General features: G+C 57.2%; 1 protein-coding gene across 8 annotated transcripts in view; it reads right to left on the bottom strand.

Annotated features, from left to right (window-relative positions):
* The window catches only part of ATP2B3 (ATPase plasma membrane Ca2+ transporting 3), a 66,058-nt gene that overhangs the window by 3,216 nt on the left and 46,894 nt on the right, over positions 1 to 15,948 (bottom strand). For 2 of the 8 annotated variants that reach the window (XM_045383725.3, XM_045383726.3), the window contains 2 exons: positions 14,795 to 14,977; positions 10,192 to 10,345 (listed from right to left, as the gene is read on the bottom strand). In XM_045383725.3, the coding sequence (XP_045239660.1) occupies positions 10,192 to 10,345; positions 14,795 to 14,977 (337 nt within the window). Of the gene's footprint in view, positions 1 to 10,191; positions 10,346 to 11,740; positions 14,081 to 14,794; positions 14,978 to 15,948 lie in introns of those variants that run through there. The other 6 variants (XM_045383721.2, XM_074029601.1, XM_045383720.3 and 3 more) reach the window with 3 other exon arrangements.

Here is a 15,948-nt window from a genome sequence, read left to right as displayed (position 1 = left end):
AAAGGGTTTTCAGGTGTGGGCCTTGGTCTCGTCAACCGATCTGCATGCAGGAAAAGATGGCAGTGTCTTTCTCTAGGCTGAGCTGGGCAGGTATTCTGGAACTCGAGAGTGCTGCACTAGGCTCGTGGCTGCGACCTCCCAATTCCCTGTCCCGGGGGGACGACTGGCTTCGGTGACCTCCGGGGTCTCTGCCCAATCTGAATTCCAATTTGGTAGAAAAGAAAGACGATTTGAAAAGGAGAGAATGCTGGTGAGTGGGCTCTCTTCTCTATCTTACCAGAAAGTCGGAAGTACCTGCTGGTATAAGCAAGTTCCCAGCCTATGGGCACTGCCGGTCTTTCTCGCATGGGTCTCCCTCCATCCCCCAGCTCCCATGGCTGGAGCCGGGACCTGCCATGCCCAGAGTCCCCCTGCAGCTAACTGCGCTGTCCACTTCTGCATCTTCGTCTTATTTGATCCTTCAGGGCACCCAACACAGATGATCATCCCTCTTTCTGGAAACTTCTCATGGCTTCCTGACATTGCCCCTGCCTGGCCCTCTTCCACCTCACCAGCTGCTCTGGCCCCGTCTCCTCCACTGCCCTCTCTTCTGTCCCTGCGTGCCCCAGAGCTCTGGCTTGGCTCTGTCCCTCCTCCTCTCTGTCCATATCTCTCCACCCTGGCCACCGTGCTGGGGCCCATCTGGCTATAACCAGGAACTGTGGCCCAGGCCTGTACTCAGAGCTCCAGGCCAGAGAGCCCAGCAGTCCCCAGCTGGAGGTATTTGAGACGAAAATGGCCACACTCTTGATTTGCACCCACTAAAGCCTGTCTCTGCTCAGATGCCCCTGTGGCCTCCTCATAGCCCCCGAGTCCGACTGGGTCTGGTTCAATCTGGTGCCCCTGCTCCTCTGGCCTCACTCCCGCGTCCTCTCTCCCGTCTCCTCCTCCATCTTCCAGTCAGACATTCCGAAACTTGCGTCTCCACCGCCCCGCCGGGCTTCGCTCTGTGTTGTTCCCTGGCGGTCCCTCCCCACAGGAGTTAGCAGACCTCAGATCAGCAGAACTCCCTGCAGGAAAGAGCTCCCGCTGTGCCCCAGACTCCCCCAGCACAGTGGCCCTCTGCCCCCAACTGAGCTCATGGCACCTCTGAAGCCCCCTGACCCTCCAGCAGGGCACTGCTCCAAGAATGAGCTCTTCCCTCCTCTGGCTTCTCCACCTTGCCTCACGCACTCAAGTCCTTGCTGCCTCTCTTTGCTCCCTGGCCCCTCAGCCTGGGCTCCTTCCTGCTTCTAGAAGCCAGGAGTTGATGGGGAGACTTCTGCCTGGCCTCGCACAGGCCAGCGTCAGCACAGCCGCCAGTGGTAGCTGGCCCACCTTGTACTGCCGTCCCTATAGGGGGCAGCAGACAGAGCGCTGAGCTTCCAGGCAGACCCTGGGGTTCATCCAACACCTGTCCACCCCTCCCTATGTGAGCAGGTGGACACATTAGGAGTTCTGAAGCATTTCCGGGGCCAAGGTTCTATTTAGGATTTGGTTTTCTGGATTTAGACAAGGTGTCAGGGCTTACTCAAGGGCTAACCCCAGCTCTCTGCTAGTTTTGGTTAATAAAGTTTTACTGGTTTAAGGGCACAGTTGTGTCACGGCAGCAGGGACCAGGCCTGGAAAGCTAAAAATATTTCCTCTCTGGCTCTGTATAGGAAAAGTTAGCCGCCCCCTAGTTTAGACAATGAATCACCTTTTTTCAGTGACTTTCTTTCAGCCCTGCAGGGGCTCAGCTAGGCAAAGCACAGTGCTCCTGAACAGTTGAAATGATGCCAACCTCATCACCTCTCCAGTGCAAAAAGTGAGCCAGGGCCAGGTTTGGTGGTCCACGGCTGTAATTCCAGCACTTTGGGAGGCTGAGGTGGGCTGATCGCTTGAGACCAGGTGTTCGAGACCAACCTGGGGAACAGAGTGATACTCCCTGTTCCTATTTAAAATAATAATAATAATAAAAGTGAGCCAAAAAGCTCCACATTGGAATTTTCTAGCACCCTATCTGAAATCTGGTTAGGATTTTCTCTGGATTCGGGAAAGTCACATCTGCCAGACGGCAGATGGTCAGCTATTCTCACTCAGGCCTTTATCTCCAGACTGGTTTCTGAATTAGGGGTAACACAGAAATTGAGAATAATTCGACATTTTTAATGAAAAGAAACAGAATTCACCTTTTGTAGCCAATGCAGATGTTGCCTCATTATTTAGGCCTTTTCTGGTACAGGATTGTGGTATGGAAGCTGCCTGGGACATCGCCTACTCCAGCTGTTGCCCATGCCCGTCAAGTCACAAAAAGGACACAATGCTGCAGGCCTTGACCCCAGGGCTGTGTGGGGTGAGATGGCTGGCAGTACACCAGGTGACCTTGGCCACACCCTTCTCCTCACTGAGCTGGTGGCCTCATTCAGACCTGGGGTGTGTGATCAGGCCAGGCCCCTGCTCAAACCTATGCACAGGTCTCACAGCACCTGGCTCAACTCCAAAGACCTCCACAAAGGGCAGCCAGGCCATGGAACCAGTCCTTCCTTCCAGGCTGGGCTTCTGCTGCTACTGCTACTCCAGTCCCACCAGCTGCTCCAGCGTGCCCCTCCCGGATGGCATCTGCCTTGTCTGTGGCTTAACACCAGAGCCTGGCCCAGAGCAGCTGCTCAGCAGACACTTGGGGAATGCACAAGTGACTGAGTGAACCACTGCAGGATGGAAGGGCTGCCCCTCAACATTCTGCTGTTCGGGGGTGCTAAGCTTGGCTGGAGTCCTGGTGAGTCTGTTACAGCTGACAGTGAGTCAGCTTTCTCCAGGCTCTATTTTCCCTGCATTCTAATCCTGGGCCATTAAACAATGTTTTGGTGTTGGTCTTAGGGTAGGGTGTTTTCAGCCCACCCAACACTGAAGGATGCAGTCAATTCCCGGGAGATTGATTCAATGGAAAGCAGCAAACATTTCTAAGAGAGGCCCATCCCAGAGGGCTGCACTCCTACCTGGGTGCTCGAGGATGCCCTCCTTCCACCAGCCTGGGTTCACTCTGTCCTCATTTCAGGCTCCTGCACCACCTCCTGCTCTACTCCCAACCCAGGACGTGCCCCCCTCTACTACTCCCAAAGGAAACTCATGGCCCCCAAGGCTGTCAATGCTGTTTATAGACCATCAGGTCACTGTAAATACTGCAGATACCAGCTGCACCACGTCCACCTTTTCCTGGACTGCCAGACTTCTGCCCTGGCTGCCTCCCAGGTGTCCCCCCTTCGACGCCTAAGGGACCTCTCAAATTGCAGGAGGCCCAGGGAGGACTCTTATCAGCGCTCCAGCTGAACTCTGCCCACCAGCAGCCTTCCCAGTGCAGGGCTCTGGCCAAACCTCAGAGGCGCTTTGACGCCCTGACCCTATGCACCAGACATCCGCATGTCCTGTGGGCCCTACCCTAACTCAAAAGCATCTTCCACATCTGAGCCTCTCCCCACCTCCATTGCTGCTGCTATGTCCTGCCTGGGGTCCTGGGGTCCCCTTGGGACCGCAACCCCCACCAGCAAAGCCCTCTATCCTTCCTTTCCCTTCTCCAGGTGGAGTTTCTGAGCTCTCTCTGGCTGCCGAGTCAGACTCTTGGTCCCCCATCTGGCTCCAAACCTTCCAGTAGGCAATGGAACTGGCCCGCGTCCTGACCGTGTGGAAATTCATTGAACTGTACCCCAAAAAGCCCGTTTCACTGTAGGACAATTTAAAAAGAAAGGAAAAGAAAGCATTCTTCAGGGAGAGATGCCCCTAGGAGGGTCAGGTTGGGCTGGGGGTTCCCCATCTCATCCGGGGGAAGCGAGGTGGCTCCCCACTATGTGTGCCCACCTCCTTGTGTCCTCCTGCTGTCTCCCTCTGCCACACTTCTCTGTTCCCCATCGTGGCTGATGACCCTGAGAGGCCACAGTCCTTTACTCCTCATAGTCCCCCAGCGCTGTCCGACACTGCTCCAGCCCCTCCTCCTCTTCCATCCCTGACACCCGAGGGCCTTTCCTCTGGGTCTAGGTACTCTCTTCTGGTCCTCGGCCTTCCATTCCATCTGCCGGCTAACAGCCTCTCGGCTCCGGCTCCGGCTCCAGACTTAAGCGTCTAAGCTGGGTCTCAAACTTAGCAGGCCCAACCCCCTGGCCCCAGCCCCGTGGCTCCCTTCAAACGCCATCCAGAACCTGCCCTTCGTCCCCACCCCTCCATGCCCTTAGCATGGCAGCCCAAAAACCAGAGCGTGTCTTGGTCTCCCCGGCTACAAGCCCTCCACTGGCTGTGGCCCTCAGAGCCTGCCCTGGTCTCTCTCACTCTGCCCTCTTTTACCCCTCAGCCTCCAGCACATCCCACCTGGGGGCCTTTGCTCCGGCCACACCCCACACCGGGAAGGCTCCCCTCACTCTTGTCTCCCCCAGCAGCACGGTGCCCACTTCTGCTCCTTCCTTCAAGTGCCCCCTCCATCCCCCTTTCACTGGAAGGTATCTCCCTGGGGCAGGGGTCTGTCTGTCTGGCTCACTGCACCGAGCAGGGGCTCAGTGGACGAGGCTGAATGTCTGGGGCCCACACGGCCTGGCATCAGTCTCCTGTGCTGGCTTCGGCCATCACCATGGCTCTTTGCCCACTTTGCGATGCCCAGCTGGCTGGAGCTGTTTCTGAACGCCCCACGCAGGGGCTCCCCGGAGCCATGACCCCTGCCCTTTCTGCTGCCTGGCTGGCCTTTCTCTTTCCTCTGAACTTAGCTCAAGTACGCATCCTTAGAGAGGCTGTCCCTGGCAGTTTGTTACCAGCTGCCCAGAGGAGACACGCTGGGTGCTGTGGGCTTGGCCTGGGCTCCTGACCTGCGTGGATGAGCAGTTCTGAGCCTTACACAGGGCCGGTGACTCTGCAGACTGACAAGGCCCATCCCTGGCCACACTGAGCCAAAGCAGAAGGGGTGCAGGTATGGAGTGCCATTTGCGATGCCACTGCCAGCCAGCTGGAGTGGAGGTGCCCGCCATGTGCATGGGGACATGGGGAGACATGCCCCTGCTTAGCCTTCAAGTGCTGGAGTTTGCAGTGCAGGGCTGGGGAGGAGGATGAGGGTGGAGAAGGGCCGCAGAAGCAGGGAGACAAGCGAAGGACCAAGAAGAGTAGAAAAAGGAAAGGAAAAGAGAACAATCAAAGCAAAGGCTCCTGACCCGCAGTGACAACGGAAATGACAGAAGCTGTGCCTGATACCTTCTCACTCTTCCTTCTAATTCCTCAAGCAGAAACAAGCCCTATCCTGCTGCCTCTGTGCTGGGCATCAGCTGGCCCGGGGGGCTCCGTGCTCTCTGCTCAGTCTCGGTCACTACGGTTCACAGAGCTCCGATGCTTCTGGTCGATTTCCTCCCTGCCTATCCACTGCTCAGCACCAACCACCGGTCCAGAACCTTCCATTGGAGGCAGGAACCTGTCAGCTCCCCAGGCATCTGAGCTTTGAATTTAGAGCAGATTCTGAACACAGCAGCCAGGGAGACCCATGGGGAACTTCTCGCCAAGAACTTTAGGGTTTCCAGGCCCAAAACAACCGTGCTTTCAAAGCGACAAAGGTGTCCTCAAGAGCCTGTGGCAATATGAACCATCAGTCAACTCAGGCAATGAGAAGCCAAGCTCAGATAGCCTGAACACTGAGGAGAAGATGACTTCGGTCTCACTTCCCTGTGTGGGGGAAGGGCAAGGGGAAGGCCCCTTTCTCCCCCATGGGGATGTGACATGCTTGAATTAGGAAAAATGAAAATGCAAACTCCACAGCTGGCTCTTTCCCCAAGGAATCGAACCAAAGAACGGAAACGACAGACATGGTTCTGTGTGTGTTGGCAAGCCAGAACTGCTTGCAGCTGGCAAGTTTCATGAAAATTGCCTCCCACCTTGTGTACACACTCATGCCCAGGACCGTGTGAGCCGAGGCCTGTGCTCCTGACATCAGCACTGAGCTGCTCAACTGACCTGGGCGCGGCGAGTCCCAGGCCTGTTGGGTGCTCAGACTAAAGAGGACCCAGGAGGAGGGCCCAGCTGAGCCCTTGCCTCCGTACTGGCTGAATCCAGGTGCGGGACCTCCAATTAGACTTGGGAGGTCTCTGGCCCTGGCTCCCAGCTTAGGAGTCCACACTCGGAGTGCCTGATGGGGAGGGCCTTGGACCAGGGGTTCTGGGCTGCCCTAGGCTGCGTTCTGGTGTCTACTTTAGGAATTGCCTGCAAGGGCATTCCCCTGTGGTAGGGCCCAGGGTTCCAGGAAAGCCTAGGGCAGGGCAGGGCTCTTGGGGGAGGGCTGCTACTGCTTCCAGCATGGAGGCAGGGTGCAGACTGTCAAAGATCTGAGAAAAAAATGCCAATACACCGTTCCCAGAAACCAGGTAGGGAGGCTTGGCTCAAAGCACATGACCTTTCTGAAAATGCAAACTCCAGAAAACAAGACTCCTTCCACCATGGGGCTGTGAGTGTGGTGAGCAGCATGTCGCCCTGGGCCCTGGAAAGGAGCGTCCAGGGAAAGCCTGGGACTCATGTGGCCCGGTTCGGCCCCTTTGGCCAAACGGTTTTCATGTTGCCAAAGCCAATAAAACCAAGCAACTGCTGTGATCTGTTTCCAGCTAATGATTAACCAGAACTAAATGGCCCTGAGGGACCCCCGGTGGCCACAGGGGACCAGACTCATGGCCTGCTGCCCAACCCCTGCCCTTTGCTGGGCCAGGTCAGGTGGCATCTCAGGAACGACTCCAATAGTAAACATCTCACACAGGCCTGGTGTTGGCGCTGCCGGAAGGATAGACTTTGGATGCGTGGCTGGGGTGTGTCTGTGTGTCCCAGTGGAAAACAGACATAAAAGTCCTCTCGAGTGGCTTCGGGGGGACTTTCCAAATGATCGTGCACCCTCCTGTCCCTCCTAGGGGCAGACACGTAGCCCCCTGGGCCTGCTACCCTTGGTAGACCTGAGTAACTGAACCAGCTATCCCTGGCCAGCTCTCCAGAATATGGATACCCAATAGAGATAGTGATACTGTGGCCTCGGTGTGTGGGTGTGTAGTTGAGGCATGGTGTGGGGTAGTCACCAGACTGGGCAGGGGAGGGGCAGTGGAGGCTGCCTGGAGCTGGGGATCAGAAGTTGTGGCTGGTACAGTCTGACAATGCATGCAGAGGAGGGACGGGGCCTGTGTTGGGACTCCTGAGTCCAGAAGCAGCAAAGGCATGGGAGGTTAGACAGGGTGGGGGGGGCTCAAGTGTGTGAGCACTGAGCCCCAGCGATCCCGAATCTCTAGACCCCTCCTAGTCACCCCCTTGCTACTTCCTGCATTGGCCCCAGGGGCACAGGGTGAGGGGATGTCATGGTACCAACCCCTGGCCCTTCTCCCTGGAGGGCCTGAGGTCCTCATTGGTAAAGGCTTGGGACGGAGGCAGCTCCAGTGCCCAGAAAAGCCCCAGACTCCTGGTGGGCTGAAAGGCAGCCTGGCTTGGAGCAGGCAAAGAGGATGGGAAACTGTGGGTTTGCCTTAGGAAACCATGTGACTTGACGCCCCTGCAGGCCTAGTTGGGGCAGCCCTCTTGTCTAGGGGAGCTCCGTCGCAGCTTTCGGAGCATCTCTCATCCACCAGAAAGTTCCAAGTAGAGGGTGGGCACTGGTGCTAGTCCCCGCTCTGCCAGGCCTGGCTGCTTATGGGACCCAGGGCAGGTCCTGGCCCTTGGGGACAACCTCCTTGCCCTGATCTCTAGGATGAGGGTGCTGGGCTTGGTGATTGCTTGGGGTCCTTGAAGCGTGGAGTGGGGGTTGGGTTCTGAGTTCTAAACCAATCTGCTGCACTGTGATGATGGCAGGAGGTGGTTCTGGCGGGCGGCTTCCAGAAGTGGGCACGTCCTTGGTGTTGCCAGGTCCCCAGCCAGCATCTTCCTCCACGGCAGAGTCCTTTCTGGGATGCTGATGTTCAGCTGGGATGGGCCTCTTCAGAGGGCCCTGCCACCCACCTTCTGCTGGAGCACATAGTGTGCAAGGGACAGCTGCTCTCCTTCTGGCTATCCGCCACTTAGGGCCCCCATGGAATAGCTCGTGAACAGCAGGAGGGGTGGCGTCTCTCCCACTCTACTTACCCGGCACTGCCAGGCTCCGGAGGTGGGGAGGAGGGGGACAGATGGCCACGGAATGAAGGCAGGAAAGAAGTGCTAGGAGCCAAGGAAGAGAGGAGCAAGAGGCCGCCCCAGGGAGGAAGTAGGAGGAATCCAGAGGGAGAAGAGACAGCAGGCCCCACTGAGGCTGGGCTGGACCTGGAGAGGGACAAGGAGCTGGTCCTGGGGTGGGATGAGGCCAGAGCTGTGGAGAAGGCTTGAGGAACGCATGGAGCGGGGCCGTGGTGGCTGCCTTCCCCTTAACTCAACAAATGGGCAGATGGACAGACAGACAGGAAGCACAGAGAGAGATGGCAAAGAGACATACGGAGGAAGTCAAGGGGGAGGGAGGCTGAGGCACAGCCATGCCCCTTGTTGCCCCTCAGCTCCCAGGAAGGAAGGTGCTGGGAGGCCACGAACCATTTTTGGCCTTAACTGACTTGGCAGAGCCTCCTGTCGGCCTCTCTGGCTGGAGTGACGGCGAGGCCCCTCTGGGCCCACGTCTAGGGCACTGGAGGCGCCGGCTGCTTTTCAGCCCAACCGCCACAGTGTTGGCCAATATTTGTGACCAGGGTAGGTGGCACCATGATGAGTGTGGAGCAAGCTGGAGGTGTGCGTGGCCTGTGGTTGCGTGGCCTGTGGTTGGGAGAAGAAGTGTGTGTGTGTGTGTGTGTGTGTGCACGCGCACGCGTGTGTGTGTGAGCACACGTGCTCTGTTCCCAAGGGGGACAGGATGGCCCTCCTCCCTTCCTTAAAGGACAGAGTGGCCCAAAACGACAGCTTATTCAAGAGGAGGGGTGACCCCCACCAGGGACCTCTCACCAGTTCCTAAAAAAAAAAAAAAGACAGGAAAAGAAAAGAAATCAAGCTGGAAGAGTCTGTGATGGAAAAAGGCATGGTTAAGGACTCCCATCTGCAGGGGAGTGGCGTGTTCATGTTGGCAGAGGGGAGCGCTTCGGGGGCTTGCTAGAAGGAAAGGAAAGAGGTAGCACAGAACCATCCTGACAAGGGCTCTGGGCCCACGCGTGAAGGTTTACTATTTGGTGTATAAACTCTCTTGAGTTTGTTGGAGAAAGCAGGCTGCCTGGCTGGAGCCACTGGGTTCCCTGCATTCTCTCCCATTGGGGTGGTGGGGTCAGCAATAGAGTGGCTTTCCCTTTGTCTTTGTAAAAAGATGTGAGCAATTATGGAAGTTTCTACCTCCTTAGGATAGCCCCTGAGTTCTCTTTAAACTGTAACCAACATGGTAGGAACTTTTTGTGGCAACATCTTGAAGAAAAGTGGTTTCTCTCAGCTTCTCAGAGGAAGGAGGGGAGAGAGTGTGGGTTAAGGATCAGGTTAAGGCCTGATCCTGAGGCTCGTTTGGAAAGAGTGAAGGCGCTTCAGGAACACCTGGCCACATACCCGGCCTCTGAGCGCCAGTTCTGGGGACACCTCTAACACCCAGTGGCTTGGGGCAAGGCCTACAGGGCAGGCGCCACCTGTGCAGTAGTGACTGGCCAGCACTGAGCCCACCTGGGGACAGGCGACAGCAGCATCCTTAGGAAACCACTTTAAGGAGGATGCTGGAAGCGCCGCTCCAGTTCCTGGGTACGCTGGCTGGATTCTTCTGCGGCAAACAGTGTGGGAAAGGCACCCACCACCCCTCCAGCCCCGGAAAGGCGGCCCTGAGCCCGCGCGCTGCCCTGACGTTGCACCACTAAACACTGAGCAAGGCCCCAGCCTGACACCAGACACCCCCAGAAGTGGCCCAAGTTCATGAAGAACCATCGGCAAAGGCAGACAAGTTCAAGAAAAGAGAACCAATGGCACAAGGAGCACTAAACATAAACCCAAAAACCAAACAAAGCAAAGAACGGGAGGTCCGGAAGTGCCATGGGTTGAATACGTTTCATAAAAGAATATGGCTTTCGAGAGACACCGTCTGGGCGGGAAGGACTGGACAGGGCAGTAAAGAACAGAAAAGCCACGGTGAGCGGAATGCAAGACTGGAAAAGAGAGAAGGCCGAGCTGGGGAGGCTTATTCTTCCCCAGAGATGCCATTTATGAGAGAAAAGGGAAGTCAAGACTCACTCCCAGCAGCACTGGTGGGATTGGCAGCAGAGAGAATTGCGTGAGTAGGGGTAGAAAGATTGGTTACGTCATGAAGCTGGCTGAGGACCGAAGACCGCCGGCGCACAGCACCCTGAACTGAACCGCTTCTCTTGAAGGTACTCACTACCTCCATCTGTGGGAGAGAAAATGAGATAAAGTTTGGCTTGCACTGTTGTCCAGGCTATCGCGGAGGGGAGGGCTGGGCAAGGATAGGGGCCACCACTGGGCACATAGGGTGACAGCAAAGCCTCACCAGGTCACCCTGCTCACTGGGAGCTGGCAATGTTTGGACAGGGCCCTGACTGATGCCAGCCTCTGTGCCACCCACCAAGAGAGGGTTTGCTGAGCAGATGGTTAGTGGTCATGAGATTGGGAAGGGAAGGGGGTCACAAGTCAGGGCACACTGCAAACATGTCAGAAATGCCCCTTGCAAGCCACTTGTCAGGAAGTACTTCATAGTTCTCAACCTTTTTTTTCCCTCCCCAACACACCTGAGGGACATGACAGGCTCCTATCAGAATCCGCCCTGCTTCCTCTAAACCCGGAGGACTTGTGCCCCATGCTGTGTCTGCCTGCCCATCTCCGCCAGCTTCTGTGGCTCATCCGAGTGACTGGGCGGGGGGCGCCCCCTCGAAACCTCAGCAGAAGAATAGACCTAGCGGAGGAGGGGATTCTCCCACCGACTGGCAGCCATGGCTTCGCTTTGTCCCCACTCTTACAGCTTCCTACAAGTTGAAGGGGAAGCGAGGCTGGGGAAACTGAGGCCTGCAGGAGGGCCTTGACCCAGTGTCTTTGGATTTCCTGACCTGCCGTTGGCTGGCATGGGGACTCATGTCCATCTTGCTGGAGATGATGTGAAGAGCAAAGCCAGTGTGCGTATCTGGAGCCCAAAGCTACCTGCTCCAGCCCGAGCCCTGCAGTGCTATGTGGTGGCCACCAGGTTCACCTGGGTGTCTTGACACGGGCCAGGGCTTCATGGAAGAAGGCAGCTTGAGTGTTCAGACTCCCCCTGCACCAGCCAAAATGAGGATGTACGCCAGTTCAACCCTTGACACGCTGTGGAAAGGACTCCTCCTTCTCAGCCTGCCTAGTCCCCTTCTGCCCAGCACATCCCACTCACTCGCTTGTCACAAGGGGTACCTCGTGGCACTGGCTGCGACCGTGAGGAACGCATATTGAGTATATCAGCGCACGGAAGGAGGATGGTTGATGTGATGGCGTCGTGGTGGCTTGCAGGGGGATCTCCTGTCTAGATTCAGGAGAGGACTCTTGCTGCGGCAAAAGTGATGAGGGGTAGGAAAGATGCCTTTCCTGCCTCGGATTTGCATTGGTCTGGCCTGGCTACAGACGGTGTCCCAGTGGGAGAGCCCCATCAGTGACAATACCACAGTCGCCACCACCCCATACCTGGAAGCCCAAGAGCTGAGCCAGGAGCAAGGCCCAGTCGCTAATGAAGCTTCTTTTTGGGTTATTATGGGATGCAAAAAAGACAGACCGAGTCATGAGCGCTTCAAAAAGCTACATGCTCTGGGTTTGAAGGACTCTTTTATTCTGGAATGACACCCTGTCCATCCGGTGCGTTGATATGTTAGTATGGAACCATGGTGCGAGCAGGTTACAAAATCCCTTCACTTAGCAACAGAAAAGCATGTGCCGGCCTCCAAAATCTGGGGAGCGATTTTTGTGGTTCCCAAAACACAGAAACCTGGGGCCAGCTGCCTAGGAAATGTTTTCTTGGCTTGGGGCATACGCACAACCTGACGGGCTTCTCCCAAGCTTTACCTCCATTTTTCAAGCAGGTATTTCGAATCAAAGAGAGCAGATGCTCTTACATAGCTGGCTAAAAGAACCGACTGGTTCAGCATTCCTGAGAAACATGGTGAGTTGGATGTGACAATGTCAAAGCGAAAAACCATGGGGGTCAGGAACCCATGAAAGAGTCAGATCGGCTGTTCCTCATAGGTAAAGCAGGGGACTCAGCAGCCCGTGTCTCTGTGAGCACTGACAATTGAAACAGCCTGGAACTCTAAGACTCTAACCGATGGGACCCGCTTCTACTAGCCAGGCTGCAGTGGCCCCCACATACAGAGGACGGGAGACACACAGGTGGTCAGTGTACCACTGACACCACTGATGCTTCAGGTCAGGGCAGGGCTGTTGTCTCAGCTGCTCGAAAAGCTAACGTTGCCTTTGGCTGCAGCGGCAGGAGTGAAGTGGGCCGCCGAAGGGCAAGGTCCTGCTGTCCTCACCCCCAACCCCAGGCTTGGGCAGCTCTGGGCTCTGGGCTCTGGGCTCTGTAGCACAACAGCCCATCTGGGGGCAGCTGGGGGGCTCATAGGCATGGTCTCGTAGAAGGCACAGTTGGGCCTCTAGCAGGGCACTGGGGCGGATGTGAGTGCTGCTTCTAACATTTGATGTGTTTAAGATTTAGCACAGAAATATATTGCAGGGATTGAGAAGAGACTATCTGTGCTGCACCCCTGGCCTGTCCAGGCATTGTGCTTGAGGCATTAGCCCCTGCACACGGGAGGGGAGACACAGGCCATCTGGCGACAAAGCCTGCTCCCCTTCCTCACCGGGGCTCTCTGTGTTCTGACCAGGCCAGGCCATAGGTAACAGTGTTCGGAGTCCAGACCTAAGACACCCTTCCCAGGCTACGCTGTGTTGGGTGCCTAGGATGCCAGCCTCATCTTCCAGTTCTCAGTTGGAGAGGCCCCTTGGACTCCTTGGGGGCTCTTTAAATGTGGAGTTCTTTGGTGCCCCTTGACTTAACCTTGCATGATTGTGGTCTCTGGGGACTCTGTAGCTCTGGAAAGTTTTGCAAGGAGCCCGTGTGAGTGAGAGGAGTCGGAGAGGGCTTCGTAAGCATGAGGGCCTCAGGGGATGCAGCGGGAGTTGGGGAGGTGCAGTGGCACAGGCGGGCAGAGGGCATGATTGGAAAGGCAGCCGGGGGTGCAAGGGTGCAGGAAGGTTGGGGTGACACCAAGAGGCAGAGGCTTGAAGGTCATGGTCAGGAGCGTGGACTTCATCCTTAGGACAATGGAGAGAGGCTCCACCAGTCCCACTGCAGAGGGCGGCGTTGGAGGGGCTGAACTGAGCCAAGGCAAGCAAAGGAGGCTGAGGCCCGGGGAGTGGGGCTGCCCTGAGGCTGGGTCCCTTGAGACTAGGCCCTTGAGATCACTGGGAGGGAATACAGGACCCAGGGCACCGAGAACAGCTTTGTGCAAATTGCATGGGGGATTCCTTGGGACAAGCCCTTGGTGATGTGTGACAGACCCTGGGAAGGGGTGTGGCCTCAGTCCCCGCCTATTTCAGCTTGAGCTGGGGCTGGTGGCTTAGGCGGGCCCTGGCTCCGCAGCCAAGTGTGCAGTGGTGTCCTTACTCTGGCAGGACCTCAGGGAGGAGAATCAGTCGCTCCATGTCAGGGGCATTGCAACTGGGGATCCTGGACAGGGCCTGGAGGGGCAGGGAGTGATGGCTGTGACCTGAGAGACGGTGGCCCAGGCCTTGCAGAAGGAGGTGGAGTGTGAAGCATGCTGGGTGGCCCTCTGGAGGCTGCTGGGGGAGGGGCAGGCCATGAAGGAGAGGCTGCAGGGGCTGCAGTGGGAGAGGGGCCAGGAAGCAGGTGGGGTCCCCATGGGCTCTTTCTTCCTCCCGGGCCAGGATTTTCAGCACTCAAGGGCCACAGCAGGGTGGGGCGAGGGCTGAGCAGGAGGTGGGGGTGCCAGGCGGGTGAGGACAGCAAGTCTCCAGGCAGTGCCCACAGCAGGCAGGAACGATGCAGGGATAGCCCGACCCCAGGAGCCGGAAGGGAGCCTTGTAGACCTAGGCGAGCGCCGTTTCTGGGGAGTGGTGGGCAGAGGCCAGGCTGTAGTGGGATCACAAGAGAGTTCCAGGGAGGGGTGTGGAGACACAGCGAGTCTGGAGCATTCTGGCAAAAATGTTGGCCGGGAGGAGACGGGAACAAGGGAGCAGGGTAGCTCTGGCAAGCGCCTGATACTGGTGGCAGTGGTGGCTATCTGACTTCAGAGAGGAACACAGCTGACGCCCTTGGTCTTGGCCAGCCCTAACCCTTGGTGATTTGGATGAGCAGAAAGGACCAACTCGGTGGCCAGAGTCCACTTCCCAAATGAAGTCTCCCCATCGCATTTACAGTGTCATCCAGTGAACCTTGAGCTCACTGGTGGCTGTTTGAAATGGGCCTGTCTTCCCGAGAATGTCACTTGCCTATGACCTGGGGCCGTTCCCGCCAAGTAAAGGGAGCCCCAGCAGTGATAAAGACAGTGCTGGCCTGTGCCTCTGAGAGAGCCATTAGTCACCCACACACACCTTTAGCTATGGGGGATGCCTGGGCTCTGAAGGAGGTGTCAGGGAGAGGCAACCTCAGTGCCACAGCCATCAGCGGACACACCCCGGAATGGCAAAGGGGACACTGGCAGCTATTTTTGTGACCTTGGCAGCAAGACCAGAGGGTTTCCCTGTGGGTGTTGGGTGCAGACGGCCAGCTCTCGGCTGCTGATGGCCAGCTTGCCTCTACCCTCTTGGGGTGGAAGTGCCAGGGCGACAGCGAGGCGGGGCTTACCTGCGTCTGAATCCGGTTCAGGCCCCGGAACCAGAGGATCTGGCCCCTGCGGAGCTCCCGCTCGGCGTGGTCGATCTCTTCCTCGCCTTCGGCCAGCTCCTCGTCGGTCATCTCGTCCTTCCCGGGCCCATGCCCAGCTTCCTTCAGGCACTTGAGCTGACTGGTGGGGATGGTGGCAATGACCTGGGAGAGCCACACGGAAGTGGCCGTGAGAGCCGGGCTGAGCAACATCTGCCTGGCATAAAGTCCCCCTCCAGAGGGAGACGCCGGCCTCCTTCCTCCAAAGGATGTCATTTTTTTGTGTGTGTGACTAAGCAAAGGGAGTAAAGCTAGAGCAGCCCCCCGGGAACTGGCAGCCCCTGGAGAACCGGTGGAGTGTTCCCTCGGGGAGCTGAGATGCATTATCAGGAGTATGTGGAGCTCTGGGCCTGCCCCTCCTCCATGGAGTTCCATATAGCCAAAGGGCCCGGGGAGTGGCCCGAGTGGAGCACTATGCAGCAAGGGCTCCTGGGAGGGATCGCTAAGCCCCTGGAACATCCTGCCTGACAGCAGCATGGCTCACCGGGGCTGGGGGCTCGGGACCGTGCCCCATAGTCTACACTAACAGCTGGACCTCCAGAGGGCTGGAGACGGAGGTCAGCCATGTGACCACGGCATGGCTCTGCGAACCACCCCAAGAAAAGCTCTGGACACTGGGGCCCGGGTGAGCTGCCCTGGTTGACAATACTCCCTGCATGTCGCTCCACACCGTTGCTGGGAGACACAGGTGCTGTTTGCGCAGCTCCCCTGGGAGAGGACAGCTGGAGCTCTGGCCTAGTCTCTCCTGGAGAGGGCATCTCCTGGGGGAAGACCAGCCTAGAGAAGACCTGTGCATTGGGGGCTAGGGAGGGTGGGACGTGACAAGGAGGGTGACAGCTGGAAAGGGTGACCGGATAAGGAGCCTGGCAGGAGTGAAGAGAGGGCATGGCTTTGCGTATTGCAGGCCACTGGGAAGTTGGGGGAACAGTATAGAAGGACGCAGGGGAAGCCACAGAAAGGGATGATGGGCATCTGGAGTTCTAGAACAAGATGTCTCGTCTGTCTTGTGTGTCTATGCCAGTGTCTTTGTCGAATGTGGCCAGGAGGGGACTTGAGGACTGGTTCACAGAGATTCC

Source organism: Macaca fascicularis, chromosome X (assembly GCF_037993035.2).
Source record: "Macaca fascicularis isolate 582-1 chromosome X, T2T-MFA8v1.1".
NCBI classification, from domain to species: domain Eukaryota; kingdom Metazoa; phylum Chordata; class Mammalia; order Primates; family Cercopithecidae; genus Macaca; species Macaca fascicularis.
This window is presented reverse-complemented; position numbering and strand designations above follow the sequence as displayed.